Source organism: Saccostrea cucullata, unplaced genomic scaffold (genome assembly GCF_032062105.1).
Source record: "Saccostrea cucullata isolate Sc308-1 unplaced genomic scaffold, CSIRO_AGI_Scuc_v1 ctg110, whole genome shotgun sequence".
NCBI lineage: Eukaryota > Metazoa > Mollusca > Bivalvia > Ostreida > Ostreidae > Saccostrea > Saccostrea cuccullata.
This window is the reverse complement of record NW_026939674.1, coordinates 597,915-616,529: the sequence shown is the minus strand read 5'-3', so window position 1 is coordinate 616,529 and position 18,615 is coordinate 597,915. Positions and strand designations below refer to the sequence as shown.

Sequence of the window (18,615 nt, the reverse complement as noted above, 5' to 3'; positions counted from 1 at the left end):
TCCGTCGGCCAATCACATTTCGCCATTTCTACGGCTTTCAGCTGTTCGATACGCGGAATATTTCATAGTTTTTCCCTGGAGTAACATAGCGAAAGAAAGAAAAATTCGGGAAAAATCAAATGGAGGTTTGACAAAGTAAGTAATGCAAGCATTCGATAGATATCAACCTAAGGAAAGATTATGCACAATGATCTTTTGTTTTTGATGTTGATTTCATGCAATAAAATGCGTGTGAGTGTTAGTTGTCAATGAACACGTTAAACAAACAAAGGGCAAATACTGATGCCATCCGAAGGGAACTCCATTCATTCATACGTTCACATGTACACAAAATATGTAATGCCATCTCTTTGTGTCTCAAATATGATTTAATCTTGCCAAAATATTCGAAAAAGGCTTTCAAAGGTAAGCTTAAACATTTTTACAAGAATGACATTCTAATTTGATTACAAATGAAGTGTTTCAGCGATCTTTTGAACAAGGTGATCTTGGGTATTGAATAAAACAAAGTACATTTTACTACCACGTGCCATAGATGTGAACTATAAAATGAAAAGGAAAAAATAAATTAAAATAGATTTTTAAGTTTTTTCACTGTTTGTATATCTTTAAATTTTCCTTGAAGATGTAGATTTTTTTTATTTTCATAAATTAATAATTAAAAAATCATGTTCATATCGTGACTTGCATGTAAAGACATTTATTTTGGTAATAATTTTTTAATAACTGACAGTTAAACTGATGAAGAATAATTTTCTTTTACAGAAGAATTTGACACTGGCATTTTATCTGTTGTGTTAGTGCTGAGTGCTTTTAAAAATTAATAATTTGTATTTAATATCATGATTTATGAATTGAATATGAATATGCAAAATATGCAAATATATATATATAAATTGTTAAAATAAAATTAATAAATTTTTAAATAAATAAAATTAAATTAAATTTTTCAAATAAAAAACTCTCTAGCATATGCTCTTTATGTCAAATTGTTTGAGTATTGCATAACAATTGCGAGGTTAGTAATGCGAATTATTTTTGGTTAATTATCATCGTGATTTCCATGTCATGATGATGTGTTCTACTTGAGAAAAGTATTGGCTAATTAAGATATTTCTTATATAAAGGTCTAGGAAATTAGATTTAGTTGACATGAATTTATCATGCACATATATGTCATTAGGTAATTGATTTGAATGATATATGGTATATACAACATTCAATTACTTTTTTCTAGTGTTGTACAAATAAATATATAAATATATATTATATTAAACACAATAAAATATTTAAAAATAATATGATGGGGATAAATTTATTAGATTCATTGATCTGCACATGTCAAATTTTAATTTTAATTAATCTTAATTAACCTATATTTAGTACGAAGTATACAAGTAAGTAATATTGTTAATTGCCTCAATGTTTTATGTAAACCGTGACGTAATGTGTATTGCAGAATGTTTTGAATCAATTTCACATGGCCCATTATCTAGAGAAATGTATGCCAGAAATGTACAGGCAAGAAACTATGTGCAAGTCAAAAAGCCAGTGTAGGAGTTGACCTGAATCAGATTTGTGGGAGGGGGAGTAAGAAAACCCCACTTTCGTTGAATCATATACAGAGGTCTATAGAAACACTTGTTTTCTCTCACCTGCATTTGATTTTCTCTCCCCACTCAAATTTTTTCGGAATTACAAATCTGAATTTGCAATAATAAAAAAAATCTTTTGATCTCATTGTGGTACTAGTCAAGTTTTCGTTGGTATTTCATGGCGCAACATGCATTTATATCCGCAAAATTTATTTCGACTGAAATACTTCTAAATAATTTGCATAATTATGCATAAAAAGGGCAGAGATTTGTATTCATTCATTGAATAAGCATAATGTTCACTGAGGTACCAATATATGACATGACGTATATTTGGCAATTGCGTATCTTCATGTTAAATGAATTTTTTTACTACACGCCCATCTATAATTGTGTATGTTGACGTAATGAAGATGTAGTTTCTGAAATTGTGGTTCAAGGGAAGTGATACAGAAATCTCCTCATAATTTGGAAAAATTTTTATAATATGATTATATTATTTAAAATCAGAAATAATTGTCATATCCTTTGAAAGTAATCAACGATCAACAAAATGCTTTAAAGACTAGATTTTGAGCTGTACAACAGATTGACTTTTATATATGTAATTAGCTTTATCTGACCTAATCAATTAATCTTAGTTTCTCCTTGCAATATGTATTTACAAACAATAATTAATTAAATCCGTAATCAATGAGTAAAAAAAATATTTAACAAGGTTCAAGTCCTGGTCGGTATGCAAGACATTCCTTTTTGGCCTTCACATCTTTTTGATATAATTTGTATGAACAGATGATAAGACATCTGCTAACATTACATAATAATTATCTTTTTATCCTTAAAACAGATTTGACACCATGTGAAGCAGACATGTACAATCAACCCACAACAAGTGGTAGAATTCCGTTATGAGCTGCAGCAAATCATGACATCACACAAAGAAAAGTACGACCACAACTACGAAGAAATTGACGAAATTGGCAATGGAGCTTACGGCACGGTTTTCAAGGCCAAGGACACCCGCAACGAGGGGGGCTGGGTGGCCATCAAACGCATTAAGATTCAGAATACAGAGGAGGGAATGCCCATGAGTGCCATTCGCGAGATCGCACTACTCAAACAGTTGGAAAATTATGAACACCCGAATATTGTCAGGTATACGCTCTTATCTATTATGACAGTATGCCTCAACGTTTGAATGAAATAACCAATCATCTAAAAGTGGGGCCTCTGTTTACATCCTCTGCCCACCAAATTTTACACCCCCACCCACCCCCTCAGTTCCTATATACCCAAACAAAAACACAGAAATTCCCACCCACACAACAAGACACAAAAATGGTTGCAAATATTGATCAATCTTATTGAACATTGCAAGCTAGCTAGTACATGGTTTCTGAAAGTGTTGAATGTTTACTATTTCTACTCTCACTTTCATCTATATATCTAAAAGGTTTTAGTTTTCTGTTTGCAAACAAGTTCATCTTTTGTTTTATCTTCAAGTTTAACCTTGATGTGGTTAGATTGGAGAAATACAGTTTAACCCCTCTCTTCCATATATTGTGTTTTCTGAAATCTTGGTTAATACGATCTAAACATAAAATGCAATTGTTTTAAAAATGTCTATAACGAATCAGTGGGATCCAGATTACACAAGATCTACTGTAACTTTATCTTGGCCCAAACAATTCTAATGTTATTGCTGCATTGATTTTTGTTGAACAAGTTTAACCTAGATTTTAAAAAAGTTATAAAGGAACCTTAGTCTACATTGAAGGCAGATGAACAAAGCAGACTGTTATATTTATTTACATGTATTTATATCTAAAACTGTACCACAAAAGGATGTGTCATCATTTGTCCTAGCCTTCATCCCAACGATTTGCTCACAATTATGTTACAGTAGTTATCAGGTAGCACATTACATCACATAATGACACATTGTAGAATATGTTATTTTCACCCAAATTTTTCCTATTTTAGTACAAATTGTTTCAAATTATGAATAATTTTTGCTTGTCTCTGTTAGTGCATAAGAACTAGCTAAATATTCTTGTCTGTCTGTTAATAATAATAGTAATATCGGACTATAGGTAAAAGTTACGTAATGATTGAACTTTGGTCAAGGGAAGATGTAAAGAGGGGGAGGGGAGGGTCTTCTTATTGTAATTACGGAGTGCCGCATAAGTAATGTATATTACGTGTACGTATTGTAGTCGCAGGATAAGTGGGGAGCAAAGTGATACAATTATAAGTGTCAATAAATCGCTAAGCCTGTTACAAATAGATAAGGAAGCTGCCATCATAGGTTTGGAATTCTGCTGAATCTTAAGTTTTTAATGACATAAATTATATAATAGGTGTCTTAGCTAATGGGAACTTAAGGCTTCAGTTGGAAAAAGAATTCGTTGGTGGAGATTAATTTGAAATTGAGGGGGATCCCTTCCAGAAGAAATGGACAAAAAAATGAATGACAGTGAAAGATTTTGCCAAAATATTTTATTCCTTAGTACAAAAAATCCCCACAGAAATCTTTTTAAAGAAAATCTATGTATCATTTCATCTAGCAGTGCACAGAGAAGGACAAGATCTTTGATGAAATAAGTCACCATTTGAAACTCTTCCAAAATAAAATCACTTGATAATCAACAATCTTTAAAGAGTACTTGTTTGTAAAATCACTTATGTGTATAATGAATTTCCTCCTCTTTAACTTGACCTGTTTGTGTACTAAGTAACAAATCATTTTCTTGTCATCTCGCAAAAATCTTTTTTGATCAAAGAGGCGGTAGTGCGTCAGCACTCAGAGAAAAGAAAAAAACTTGACATTTCTTCATCAATTAGTCTATAATTAGCACTTATATGTATACGCAACTTCGCAAAATATCTGAATTAGATCAAACACCCTTAAACTTATCTGTTTAAACACTTGCATATATTTTTTTTTGTATTTTTTATGCAGAATCACGAAACTGAAAAAGGGCATGCAACTCTTTACTCTTTTCTACTGAAGGGCTTTAATATCTTGACATTTAGTGCTTTTGAGGACACACTGCTTTTGTTGTCAAAGTATGAAATCTATACATATTTCATAGATAATAAGTGAAAAATTTCATTCTACTGGGGGTGGGTGGGTGTTGATCACTTCCACATATTGCAGAAATTTTTGTTTTTCCATCCTTGCTGCACATGATTTCAATCTTTGTATTAGTTTTCAAAATGACTATTTTATTCCTTTTGCCATGTAATAATAATATAAACCATCTTGTATTTATCTTCTTGTAGATACATGTAATTACTTTTAAGCAAGTGGATTAAGTACGTATAGGAAAAAATGAATTTGACAAGAATTTGGAATTGGAATTTTAAACTGTAGGTGTATATTTTTCAATTAAAATTTTTAAATGTGCTGGCATAATACCCACGCATAAACCAATTCATACAAGAATGTGTTTTACAAAACGGGGGCTATCAAAGCAATGCTTAGACAGAACCCAGTGTTCAATATATGCTGGTAGACATTTAAAAACCTGATCGATTGTGAGCTATTCAGAGCAGTGATAATCTATGTAACAAGTATGCGAGATATGCCAAACTTTACCTATATAAGTAGGGTAGACCTGTTGACATTAATGCCTAGATATACAGTTATGTTCATGGACTGTGACTATATTTAAAGGCCTTTGCTTGCGTACAGTCCTTTTAGTATGCAAAACAGTATTGAACAATGTACTACTAGCTGGGGATCATAAGCTATAGGACTGATCCAAGTTTACATTGTGGGGGACAGATTGTTTTCAAAAACAAATAAAATTCTGTTTGAAATTTAGAATATGGGTAGGTGTGACTGGGTTATGTACACAAAGTAAAGTTCCCAGAGGGCAGCCATATGGTTGTAGGATACAGAATTAACATTTTTCTTCTTTAGATGCCCATTAAGTGGACACATAAATTCAGCCTTGTTTATGAGAGTTTGAAATGTCATGCAAATGTAAAGAATTATAATGCTGATTCTGCAAAATAAAAAAAAGAACATTTTCTTATTCATATACAGTGTATAACAAAAATGTCATGATCGTTAAGTGTATTACATATGCTAATTATGCAAAGTACATATTCTAATGCATGTGAAAGAATTGACAAATTCTTGATACTACTAATACATAAACAACAGGTATATGTACTAACAGTTGCTATTACTTTGCACTGATTGACTGTCCCTGATATAGGTATGTAGGTATATCTTTCAATGTCACCTTATTCTCTAGTGGTCCTATATAAATGTCAATCGTTGTCAGTAATATGTCACATTCTACTTATAGTGATCGGGCCATATGTCTTTGTAGAATACACTTGCTACTTACTGTACACTTAGTTATTGGGGCAGAATACATGTGAAATTCTGCACTAGGGTATTTTTTGCAGAACTGCTAAAACTGAAATGAAAGAGACATAATAGCAAGGATTAATAAAATAAATTGCTAAAACATTTCTACATTTTCCAACAACAATAATGCATTGTATCCATGCATGCATTTTTTCCCAGGATTACAAAAATTATTTTACAGTTATTTTTTCTGTCTAGATCTCTTTCTATTTCACAACTTTTTTCTCCCTTAAAAATTAATTTACTAGTTAAGACTTAATTAACTAACATTTTTTGTAATAAACTTAGTCTAATAAAATTGTTATAATAAATGTTACTCTTGACGTAGGAGTATTTTTTTCTTTTTTTTTTATTCCAATGGCTATGCAAGGAATAACAAATGTCATAATCCATAACCCTTGTACACATTTTGTAAACTATCTGATCCAAACTTATTTTGTAGGCTGTTGGATGTGCGTCATGCCCAGCAGAGTCCTACTGAAATCCAGCTCATGTTGGTGTTTGAATACATTGACCAGGATCTGTCCACTTACCTCCAGCGATGCCCAAGTCCAGGACTGGGGCCAGAGAGAATCAAGGTAGGTAGTCCAGGACTGGGGCCAGAGAGGATCAGGGTAGGTAGTCCAGGACTGGGGCCAGAGAGAATCAAGGTAGGTAGTCCAGGACTGGGGCCAGAGAGGATCAGGGTAGGTAGTCCAGGACTGGGGCCAGAGAAGATCAGGGTAGGTAGTCCAGGACTGGGGCCAGAGAGGATCAGGGTAGATAGTCCAGGTCTGGGACCAGAGGGGGTCAGGTTAGGTATAAGTCCAGGACTGGGGCCAGAGAGGGTCAGGGTAGGTATAAGTCCAGGACTGGGGCCAGGGATGATCAGGATAGGTAGTCCAGGTCTGGGACCAGAGAGGGTCAGGGTAGGTAGTCCAGGACTGGGGCCAGAGAGGGTCAGGGTAGGTAGTCCAGGACTGGGGCCAGAGAGGATTAGGGTAGATAGTCCAGGGCTGGGGCCAGAGAGAATCAGGGTAGGTAGTCCAGGACTGGGGCCAGAGAGGATCAGGGTAGGTAGTCCAGGACTGGGGCCAGAGAGGATCAGGGTAGGTAGTCCAGGACCGGGGCCAGAGAGGATCAGGGTAGGTAGTGCAGGACTGGGGCCAGAGAGGATCAGGGTAGGTAGTACTACCTCAATACAAAAACAATATATTTCTAAATAACATGCATAATTAATTGATATGTTGACAGGATGCAAATTTTTAAAATAAAATTTCAAATAAACATGCAATAATTTGTCAAAAGAAATCAATGCCTGCAAATATTATGTATACTTTTAAATCTATAATGAATGTGTAAGCCTTAAAGATTTAATTCTGTTTTAAAAGTAACCAAAAAAAAAAAAAAAGATCAAAGGAAAGGGCGTATTGAATTGCAGTAATTGACATGCAGTATTTTAACTTCATTCATAAAACTTTGCTATAAATGGCACAGAAATGGAAAAACCCAAATAGGATAAAATAGATGAATTCCATTCATTCCAGTCCTAATGCTTTCTATACATTAATCAGCCCCTCCTTACAAGTGATATTTCTCTATATTTTATGTATTATTATTATTGTGCGGTGAGAACATGTCCTAGGGATATGCATTAACCTTTAAACCTAAGAGCTTCGATAGGTGATGTGTTCAAGGCTGCATAAAGGCTGAAGTTTTATTCAGTATGAAAAAACATCAATGAAAATTTGTGAGAGAAACTTTGTAACTTAAGATTTAAAAAGCTTCTAGCTGTCATGTTCATTCATGAAGACTGCAATCTCTTGGCTTTTTCTTCATTGAAGAAACTTGATCTAATTCCTTTATATCCGTAAAACCCTATCTGCACCTCAAAGTTTTTAATTTGAATTAACAGTGACTTGGAGAAGTGGTCTTTTTCTGAGAAACTTTGCCGCATTTAAGAGATTTAAATGAAAAAATACTGTTTGCGCATGTTTAAAAAATACATGCGCAATAAATAAAACTGCAATTTCATGCATGCCCATCCATTTACCTGTATGTCTGTGTTTTGTAGAAAACTAATCTTGAGTGAATTAGAGCAAAAATTGACATAATTTATATAACTGTGAAAAATTTCTATTATTCTTTTTTCTTCCAAGAAAATTGTGATTTCAAATTAAAATTACAAATGTGTATCTCAAATATTGAAGTTTGTTCTTCTTTAACAATACTGACTTTAAATTTTTTCAACACCCCCTTTTTGGCAATTCATGGTAATAAAATTCCCAAAGTGCGGTATTTATATAATCTTTGCATTCATTGTAGGATCTGATGTTACAGTTGTTAAATGGAGTGGACTTCCTGCATGCTCATCGAATCGTACATCGAGATCTGAAACCCCAGAACATCCTAGTAACCAGTCAGGGACAGCTCAAACTTGCCGACTTCGGGCTCGCCAGAGTCTATGCATTTCAGATGGCCTTAACCTCTGTTGTTAGTTTTCTATTTCTTTGATGAAAAAAAATCATCATTTACTTTTCTTTTATAAATAATTTTTTTTATAAATGCACATTATACAAGTAGAATAAAATGGAAAAAATAACTTTCAAAATTTAAATATGAGAGTAATGCAAATAATTGGGTTTTTATGTTGATCGTGAAATTAAGCTAAAAGTAAACTGTTTTGAGCTAATTGGATTTTTCAATTCCTCCTGTGACCTTTTTATTTTTTTACCATATCCTCTTTGATATCCTACAGGTAGTGACTCTGTGGTACCGCGCCCCCGAGGTCATTTTACAGGACACCTACGCCACCCCTGTAGACATGTGGAGCTGTGGGTGTATATTTGCTGAGCTCTTCAACAGGAGGTGAATTGTTATTCCAAGCATTTTAAGACATCTTAGATTGAGCATCCTTCATTTTAAATTATGTCTGTTTTCTTTTCAAACTTTGCAAGTAAGAATCAATTTGAGCCTTAATGTGCTCAAAAAGAAATGTTAATGAGAATTGCATTTGAAATATTTGGAAAAGAGCCCTCATATTTTCCCTGATGAATATGTATTCCTTTCTTTGTAGACCTCTGTTTTGTGGACAATCTGATATTGACCAGCTAACAAAGATATTTGAGTAAGTAGTATTATGTTCATAGAAAAAAAATCATCTTATAATTCTTGCATTCCCCAACCCAACTCCACCTTTTTTTAGCTCACCTGAGCCGAAGGCTCAAGTGAGCTTTTCTGTTCGAAATTTGTCAGTTGTTGGCATTTTAAAATGTCATAAACTTTTCACATCTTCATCTTCTTCTTCAGAACTACTGGGCCAATTTCAACCAAACTTGACACAAAGTATTCTTGGGTAATTCAAGTTCAAAGGGCTGTGTCTACTTCCCAGAGTAGATGATAATCAATTACTGAAAATTTAATGGCATCTTTTAAAAATCTTCTTCTCAAGAACCACTAAGCCAGGAAAGATTTCACTCATGTGGATTCATCTTCAGGTAGCGCTGGTTCAAGTTTGTTCATTTCTTGAACCCTTGGGGTGGGGTGGGGCAAAAGTAGTTGATCTAAGTTTTATATAGGAATATATAGGAAATATCTTTAAAAATCTTCTCAAGAACCACTAGGCTAGAAAGATGGAACTCGTGTAATCATCCTCAGGTAATGTAGATTCAAATTTGTTCAAAACATGACCCCTCAGAGGTAGGGTGGGACCACAGTGGGCGATCAAAGTTAACATAGGAGTAAAAAGGAAAAAATGTTCAAAAATCTTCATCTCAAGAACAGCAAAACTATGATTGGTCATATTTATATGGAAGCATCTTCAGGTGGTTTAGATACAAGTTTGTTCAAATCATGACCCTGGAGGGGGATGGGGGGGTGGGGGGGGGGGGCCACAATGGACGATCAAATTTAAACATATGAGTATTATGGGAAAATGTTAGAAAATCTTCTTCTCAAGAACAGAAAGGGCATTATTGGTCATATTTATATGGAATCATCTGCAGGTGGTGTAGAATCAAGTTTGATTAAATCAATGGATGATCAAATTTTTACATAGGAATATATAGGTAAATCTTCTCAATAATAACAAAGCCATGATTTTCATAATTATACAGAAGCATCTGCAGGTGGTGTAGTTTCAAGTTTGTTCAAATCAGGACCCCCAGGGTAGTGTTGAGCCACAATGAAAGGTTTAAACTTGTAGGGAAAAGTCACAGTTAGTCAAAAAAATATTTCAGCATCCTTAGTGTAGATTCAATTTCGTTCAAATAATAATCCCCCCCCCTTCTCTCTGCGTTTTAGGTTTTAGGGATAGGTCGGGACCACTTATGCAAAGCTTTTCAAAACTGATTTTGCTTTTTTCCTAGCCACAATGCTCAGGTGAGCAATGTGGCACCTGGGCCTCTTGTTTTTTTAAAATATGATGATTTCTGAATTTATACATGTAAAAGACCATTCTGATTAAAATCAAACCTTCCACTAGCTCCTTTTTTATGCTTCCACATGACCACCAAAATAAGGTAACTAGTGGAAGGTTTGATTTTAATCAGACCGATACAAGGCAATCTAAAATTTAAATATAAGCTGAAAATAGGGAGTGTTTGGATATAACCATGTGACTTGTCTTTTTCAGTGCCTTGGGTCTTCCTAACGAGAGAGACTGGCCAGAAAATGTTACACTGCCGTACAATTCATTTAAATCTAAACCTCCTCAACCCATAAGTCACCTTATACCAGAGATAGATTCTGATGCCAGGGATCTACTTGAGGTAAGATGATATCATTATTAGAAAAGACTGGCCAATACATGTACATGTCGAAAGGGGAAACTGTCCCCTCCTTTCCTTTCCTTTCCTTGCCCCAGAGAATCCAGAAGCCAGGGATCTCCTATTGAAAAGGAATGGCTAATGCCGATGTCTAATTTACATGTAAGTTTATAATACAATGTCATAAAATTATTTTATTTTAAAGATAAAGGGTTTTTGATTTGTCTTGTAGAAACTGTTGATATTCAATCCACACAATCGCATCACCGCTCACGAATCCTTGCAGCATCCGTACTTCAAAGACGAGCTGGACGGAATCCGAACGTCCAGTTCTCTCTCCGAGAGTGAATCTCTGGACACTTCAGACTGCCGCTCCGACACACCCGTCAGCAAGTGAAAAACTGGTTCTCCATTAAACTAGTGTTCTCTTTTCCAGACGTCCACGATTTCCCTTCATTGAACAAATGGTCGTTTTTGGAAGGATGTAAAAATTGTTATCTTGTTTTACTATGGCATCTCAAAGTCCGAAATTTATGCTTTTATAGATCTTGAAATATGAAATGTTGTTATTCAATTTATATGCATTCAATTTGTAATAATATGGTTTGTTGACAATTCCTATGGCAATACTGTGAAAGATCTGTGATATTGTTATACCTTATACACAGTAATGAATTCAAAATGAAAAAGAGATACATGGGTATAAAATGCATATGTTTTTTGCTTTCACACATTTTTAAGGACATATTTTTAATGTCTTGATCTCTTAAAATTTTGTTCAAAGTTTCCTTGGAGAAAAATATAACATCTCATTGTGTGGCAGTACCCAAACAAAAATTTACTTTTATAGTTAACTACTGGTAATTGTAAATACTTTGATTTACTATGGCATAGAAAAAAATAATTTGAAATCCAAAGTAAAAATACTTTAACTATACTACTCGAGTTAAAAACTTTGATGTACTATATTTACTGTGGTGAAAACCTTGATACACTTGTAAACTAAGATAACTTAAGTACAAGTGTATTTTTTTGTTAGGGTATCTGCATTAAAAATATGTAATCATGAACGTTTTGAATATGTACATATGTTAAGTGTAGATGGTGCAAAATGCAAACTTTATTTAGTTCAATAATAATACATTATTAACAAAGTCTGTCTTTTATTAAATATTAATAATATAGAACAGAAAGTAATTAAATAAAGTCTGCATGAATTCTGTAAATAGAAATTGGAACTTGTACAATGAAATGATTTGAATGAAAATTTGGAGGAAGTATAGAGCAACTCAAATTTTGATACTGTGTTTATTTATTATGAGTGGTTTGCATTTTATTTATTGTATGTTGTTGATTTTGAAATGCAAAACTTGATTTAGAATTTTTACTTTGAAGAATGTTTGCTTGCACATCTAAATAAACCAAGTATTTATGTTTATACCCCAAGACTGAAACCTGTTTGCAATTATGAAATTTCTTTTGAGATATATTTGAATTTGATTTATTTTTCCTGTAAGTGCAGGTATAATATGGCCTTGAATTTGATATATTTCTATATGTTTTTCTTTGTATATGTTGATAATCATAATCTTTGAAGGTTGTTAATTTGGAATGGCATAACAATACATTCAAACTTTATTTTCCAGAGGCATATGAACATTTTTGGTCTAGTTTTTTGAAAGAATAATTTATATGGTTTTTTTTTTTTTTTTCATCAATTTATACTTTTTTTTAGATAAACTCATATCTCATTTCTTTATGCATTTAAATTTATCATATGAATGAAATTTAAATGGTCTCTAACTCTAAATGCAATAAAATGCAATTTTTACTCTTGCCAAAAATATATGCGAAGATCATGCATATTAAAATATTAATGTTACTTTTATGTATTACAATCGTGCTCTGTGAAACTCCTATAAAAAAATAATTGGCTCTCACTTATATGGATTTTTGCAAATTTTATATAAATATGCTGCATATTTTTCAGCCTAAAAGAAGGGGAAATAACTAGCTGTTGATTTTTAAATTTTATTTAGAAAGTTTCAGCCATCCCATCATTAATTCACTTCAAGCTGTTCATTGGCTTACTAATATTACTCCGAGTAGCCCCCAAAGTAGTTTGTCTAAATTGAATTCATTATAATCAAATGCTTTTGTTTATCTTACAAGGTAGATATTCACATTTTATATTAAAAACTTTATTAAATTGATTCTTTAAGTATTACTTTTACTATGCGTACATTGTTTGAGGAATGATTAACATAAAATAATCTCAATATTCAAGAAAATTTTAAAATTTTAGACAGAATTGTGACTAACTTTGAAGGCAATTACATTTTGCATTCATCAGAGATAAAATAATTTTGACCTGTCTTTCTTTGAATTGCGACTTCTCAGGTGAACAAAGAAGGCAAATTCTGTGCCTTTTGTTGTTATTTCTTTTTTGTTTCTTGTTGAAACGGACTACAGTAGTCAGTTATTACTTCAGTGAAATGAGAAAATGCAATGTACAAAAATGTAAATACATATTACATGTTGTTTTTTATTTAGTTCTTTATTTACTCATTTTTATTATGCCACTTGCATGTATGTAGATAAACTTTTGTACAGAATGAAAAGTTGAAAATTTACATTTGTTTGAATGTAAGATGAAGTTAAATTCTAAGTTACGTTTATCTTTCTGTGAAAAAAGTCATACAATAGCAATGAACAAATATTCATTTTTGATGCCCTACATCTGTGGGTGTCAAAGTTTGACGTTCAAAAAGTCATTTATTTGTTACTATACTCTAACTTACCATTCCAGCATCATAAATCTGTTTAAAATTCAAAGAGTTCTCAGCAAACATTTGTATCTCATATATATTTTTTTGTAATAATTACTTCTGTCTCTCATAGTTTTGCTAAAAAATTTCATTATAAAATGATATTTCTTGATATTTTTGTTTCATCTCGGTACATCTATAAAAGCAGATCTCATTTCTATGCTATTGATGATACATTGCCTACAAGACAGCTACTATTTAAAATATTGATCTGATTTTTTTTTTATTCTTATTAAAGAAAAAATAAAATTGTTCAATCCAGTAGACAAATAGATAATAGTTCATTCTCAGTGACAACTTTTTTTCTTTGTTACGATATGTTTTGTTTCTAATTATAGTCTCAAAGATTAGAACTAAAATACTTTTTCTTTTCATGCAATTAACCCATCTTTGAACAAAATTAGACCAGAATATATAGAATTTTTTTTAATTCCCTGTTTCTTCCAATAATCGATGTGTTACAGTAGTTATTTTCAAATCATCAGCAACATTTTTAGTTATTCAATGTTGTAATGTTGTTCTAAAGGGTATAGTTGTGGGTAATTTCCCTTTGTTTATGACTGTTCAACATCTACCATAAGATTAAGGGACCAACGCTTACTTTGATACTGCGATTTTCCATTTAAAAAAATTAATTTCTTTAAATGTTTGAATGATTCATTAATTATTGTTAATTTAATTTTATTTGTGTGAATTGATTTATGTTTGGAGTTCTAAATGTTAGCACATAAGGCATTCACAATTTGCTCATATCTTAATCACAAAATTACACAACGTCATGTAAAAAAATGTATATATATGTTTTGTCTATTGATATGCAAGCATGCCTATATTTTTATGTTTTAAGGTATTTTTATACAAATTGTGGCATTTTTGTATGATATAAACAATAAATATAAAAAGCACACAAATGCTATGTACTTCTCTAATTAGAAAGTATTTCAGAAAAGTCTATACATTTTAAGTCTATGAACCCCAAGAAAGGAAATGGGAATTGGATTGATTGAAGCAGATGAAAAAATAAGATGATATGTACTATACTCAGAGCGAATTGCTAATAAGTAAATATAGAAAATATATATATTTAATTGAAAAGAGTGAAGAAATTGAACAGTAATCGATCGCATGAAAACTAAAAACAAATCTTCCAACATTGCAAAAACATGGATCCCAGTGGTGGGATCAGGTGCCTAGAAAGAGTAAACATCCTGAACGGTCCTACCCGCCGTGAGCCAAATGTTTTGATCAAGTGTAGATGAAACATAACATATTCATTTTTGGTATCAAAACAAAGGTCAACAATTGGTTTGAAACAAGCAGTACGCCAAAATACAGACCCAAAGATAGGATATATTTGCCAACAAGATCATTACAACCACTATAAAATTTACGTAATTCTGAATTATGACGAGGCTGTTGAATTCCCTGAAGCGTCAACTTATCTTCGAGTAGCTTGCCTCGGTAAGCATTGATCGTACACTACTCAGAACATGCTCTTGAGTTGCGGAAAAGTCAAGAAACATAAACATTATATGTAGATGATAGAGGAAAGAAACTGACAATGGAAAAGTCATCTCGTTTGTCATAAATTTAGTTGTTAGTTAGCATTTATCGTCTGTATTCAGTAAAACACCCAAATACTAGTATGAAATGTAACCAAGATATATCGAGTCAGCAGATGAATGAAAATAATTATTGATATTTGATTTAAAGAATAATTCGATGTATCTAAATGTCGTGTTGAAGGCCATGACAAGTGTTTTCTTCTTATTATTACATGAAGTTTTTTTAAAATACATTCTGCTTCAAACAGTCATCTAGAAAGGCTCGAGTACAGTTTGTGACTTTTGGAATTCAAACAGTTTGTTGGAAGTCTCCAAAGACTATTTAGATTTCATCAAATGAGAACTCCAGCATCTTTTTCATATTAAGTAAAGAGTACTCATGTGTAAATTAGATAGATTACACAAGCAGTATAACTGGTCCCCGCTGACAAAGCAGGTGATAACAATTCTTTGTTTGTAAAGCCAATTACATGTATTTATAAACTGTATTTTTAAGTAGTACAGCATGCTTACTTATGACTCGGAGCTGCGAGGCAGGGAAGTTAACAGAAGTTCTTACTTGTAGAAGATTTATTATAGAGGAACTGGGGTTAAATTCTACCAGCGGTAATCCAACTTATACCCATCGCTCCCTTTCTAAAGAGGAAAATTCTTCAAAATCTTTTGTCAGTATTTAATATTTTTAATATTCCCAGGAACCAGAATGAATTTGAATTTTTTATATATCTATATTGGATTCCAAAACTTCACAAAAACCTCACAAAAATACGCAGCGACTTCCAGAAAATGTTCTATCAAGCCTCTTTCTTTACTCCTCCCTAAAATATTAACAGTATTAATTATTTATTATTAACAGGAGAAACTTCAGGAGTACTGTGCAACAATATGTTCAGGAAATAGTGTAAATCAGATGTAGATACTTAAAAATTCCAGTAAACTTTTTGACAATTTTTTAATCACAAAAATTTAGCAAAACTAACACCATTTAAAATATTGAACTTTTCAACTTTACATGCAGCCATTCCCCAAGACATAAAGTCCAGGCTTTTTTATATCACTGACAACTGCTTTATCAATAAAAATGGAACTCGTAAATAACCTTGTCACTGGTCATTTGCAAACTTGTTTAAAAACACACAATCTGATTGCACACACGAGTACATATGTACTCTGTAGTTGATATTACAAAAAGATGCTTGAGTGACAATATCTATGTGGTTTTTGGAGACACGGTCTTCCAACAATATATTGGAATTCCCATGGGTACCATTTGCGCCAGTTATTAGTTAGTTGCAGAACCAAATTTTCTCAAGCAGAGAGCTACAGTTCTGCAGCTAGTTATTAACATATTTATTTTTGTAGTCATTTGAAGCAAAATTTGTCCAAAATCTTTGTGAAAGAAGAAAACACATGTTATGGCCTTCAATTCGAAATTTAGATATATTGTCAATTAACAATGGTTATTGCCGTTCTTGTGTCGATAACGACATATTTCGTTGAGCTTGAAATAAAAGATACCACAGAATCTGACACATCTGTTTTTTATCGGTATTTGGATATTTTAGTTGAAAAAAACATTAATGGTAATCCAACAATCAAGCTTTATGACGAACGTGATAACTTTAACTTTTTCAATCGTCAACTTTCCTTACTTAAGCGTATGCAGCAATATACCTTTGTCATCCGCACACGGAGTTTATATTTCTCTGTTGATTCGATACAGAAGATCGGCATCTTCTACGTATGCACAATTTCTAAAACGAGGTAAGTTATTGAAAAAGAAGTTGACGAAACAAGAATATCAGCGTTGACAGGCCATTGTATACAGAATTGTCGACGGTTAGGGTTAAGTTAGGGTTAAGATAAGAGTTAGGGTTCAGCTACAAGGGTTAGGGTGCTAGGGACTAGGGTTATTCTGCAAGGGTTAGGGTTAGAGCTAGGGACTAGGGTTAGGCTGCAAGGGTTAGGGTTAGAGCTAGGGACTAGGATTAGGCTGCAAGGGTTAGGATTAGACCGGTCGGCAAGGGATGCTCACTCCTCCAAGGCATCTGATCCCACCTCTAATGTTTAATATTGATTTGATCTTGAATACTTTTCGTTTTCTCCAAAAATTTCATTACAAAAGACACAAAGCGGCTTGCAGTTAATGCTCTTCCAACTTAATTCTTTACTCCTTACTAAAATATTTACAGCAGTACTAGTGAGGGGAGAAACTTCAGGACTTGAACTGTACAAAGGTATACTAGCATTTGAATACAACAGACAATCAATCTAATCAATCCAAGGAATATATAGAAAAATTGAAATTAAAAAAAATTTAACATGATTTATAACATCGAAAAGAACTACCTTTCTACACTTTACACAACCACTCCCCACGATAAATTTAAGTCCAAGCTTTTTGTCATCATGGACAGCTGCTTTTTCGAAAAAAATAGAACTTGTAAATACTTACCTTGTCTTGTCATTTGCAAAATTATCTTATTAATACATTAGTACTCTGAAATTGATATTAAAATACACCTGAGTCTCTGATTGACATTTTCTATTTAGTTTTCGGAAATCAGATCCTCCAACACTATTTTGAAATTCCTATTGGTACCAGTTGCGCACCGTTACTAGAAGGCCTATTTTTGTATTCACGTTAAGCCGCGAGTCTTTTATATTTATTAGGTCGACTCCTTAGTACGCTTCTTAGTCAAATTCAGTATAAACAAGAGGCCCAGGGGCCACAGTGCTCACTTGAGCACACAGGCTAGGAAAAAGCAAATATCAGATCAGAAATGAAAGTTTACCGAGTTTGGAGGGGGGCTTAAATCTTAACTCCCCAGGGGGTCATGATTTGAATAAACTAGAATCTACACTACCTGAGGATGATTTCATATAAATATCACTAATTATGGCTTTGAAGTACTTGAGAAGGAGATTTTAAAAGATTTCCCTATATATTCTTATGAAAAACTTTGATCGACCATTTTGGACTCTACCTTCCCCCGGGGGTCATGATTTGAACAAACTTGAATCTACACTACCTGAGATGATTCCACATTACCCGTAGTTTCATCTTTTCTGGTCCAGTGGTTCTTGAGAAGAAGATTTTTAAACTTTGATCGGCCTTTTTGGCCCCATCCAAATCCCGGGGGTCATGATTTAAACAAACTTGAATCTACACTACCTGAGGATGATTTCACATGAGTTTTATCTTTCCTGTTTTAATGGTTCTTGAGAAGAAGATTTTTAAAGATTTTTCCTATATATTCCTATGCAAAACTTTGATCGGCCATTTTGGCCCCACCCTACCCCAGGGGGTCATGATTTGAACAAACTTGAATCTACACTACCTGAGGATGATTACACATGAGTTTCATCTTTCCTGGCCCAGTGGTTCTTGAGAAGAAGATTTTTAAAGATTTTTCCTATATATTCCTATGTAAAACTTTGATCGGCCATTTTGGTCCCACCCTACCCCTGGGGGTCATGATTTGAACAAACTTG

The 18,615-nt window shown here is 33.0% G+C and overlaps 1 protein-coding gene across 2 annotated transcripts; it reads left to right on the top strand.

Moving 5' to 3' along the window:
- Positions 1–5: 5 nt before the first annotated feature.
- LOC134253603 (cyclin-dependent kinase 6-like) lies at positions 6–14,496 on the top strand. 2 transcript variants are annotated; one of them, XM_062736158.1, is made up of 8 exons: positions 6–135; positions 2,443–2,750; positions 6,425–6,560; positions 8,287–8,454; positions 8,720–8,829; positions 9,038–9,088; positions 10,595–10,730; positions 10,960–14,496. In XM_062736158.1, the coding sequence occupies exons 2-8, from the start codon at positions 2,521–2,523 to the stop codon at positions 11,122–11,124; spliced, it is 996 nt and encodes a 331-aa protein (XP_062592142.1). In that variant the 5' UTR covers positions 6–135; positions 2,443–2,520; the 3' UTR covers positions 11,125–14,496. The 2 variants fall into 2 exon arrangements, with proteins under 2 accessions (XP_062592142.1, XP_062592143.1); XM_062736159.1 differs by lacking the exon at positions 6–135 and adding an exon at positions 250–405.
- The last annotated feature ends 4,119 nt before the right edge of the window (positions 14,497–18,615 follow it).

Bases quoted from the DNA above. Each gene is read 5' to 3' on its own strand.
- LOC134253603 (XM_062736158.1), top strand. From the start codon at position 2,521: ATGACATCACACAAAGAAAAGTACGACCACAACTACGAAGAAATTGAC. The intron at 6,561-8,286 runs GTAGGTAGTCCA...CATTCATTGTAG, and splicing joins TGGGGCCAGAGAGAATCAAG to GATCTGATGTTACAGTTGTT. The intron at 8,830-9,037 runs GTGAATTGTTAT...CTTTCTTTGTAG, and splicing joins GCTGAGCTCTTCAACAGGAG to ACCTCTGTTTTGTGGACAAT.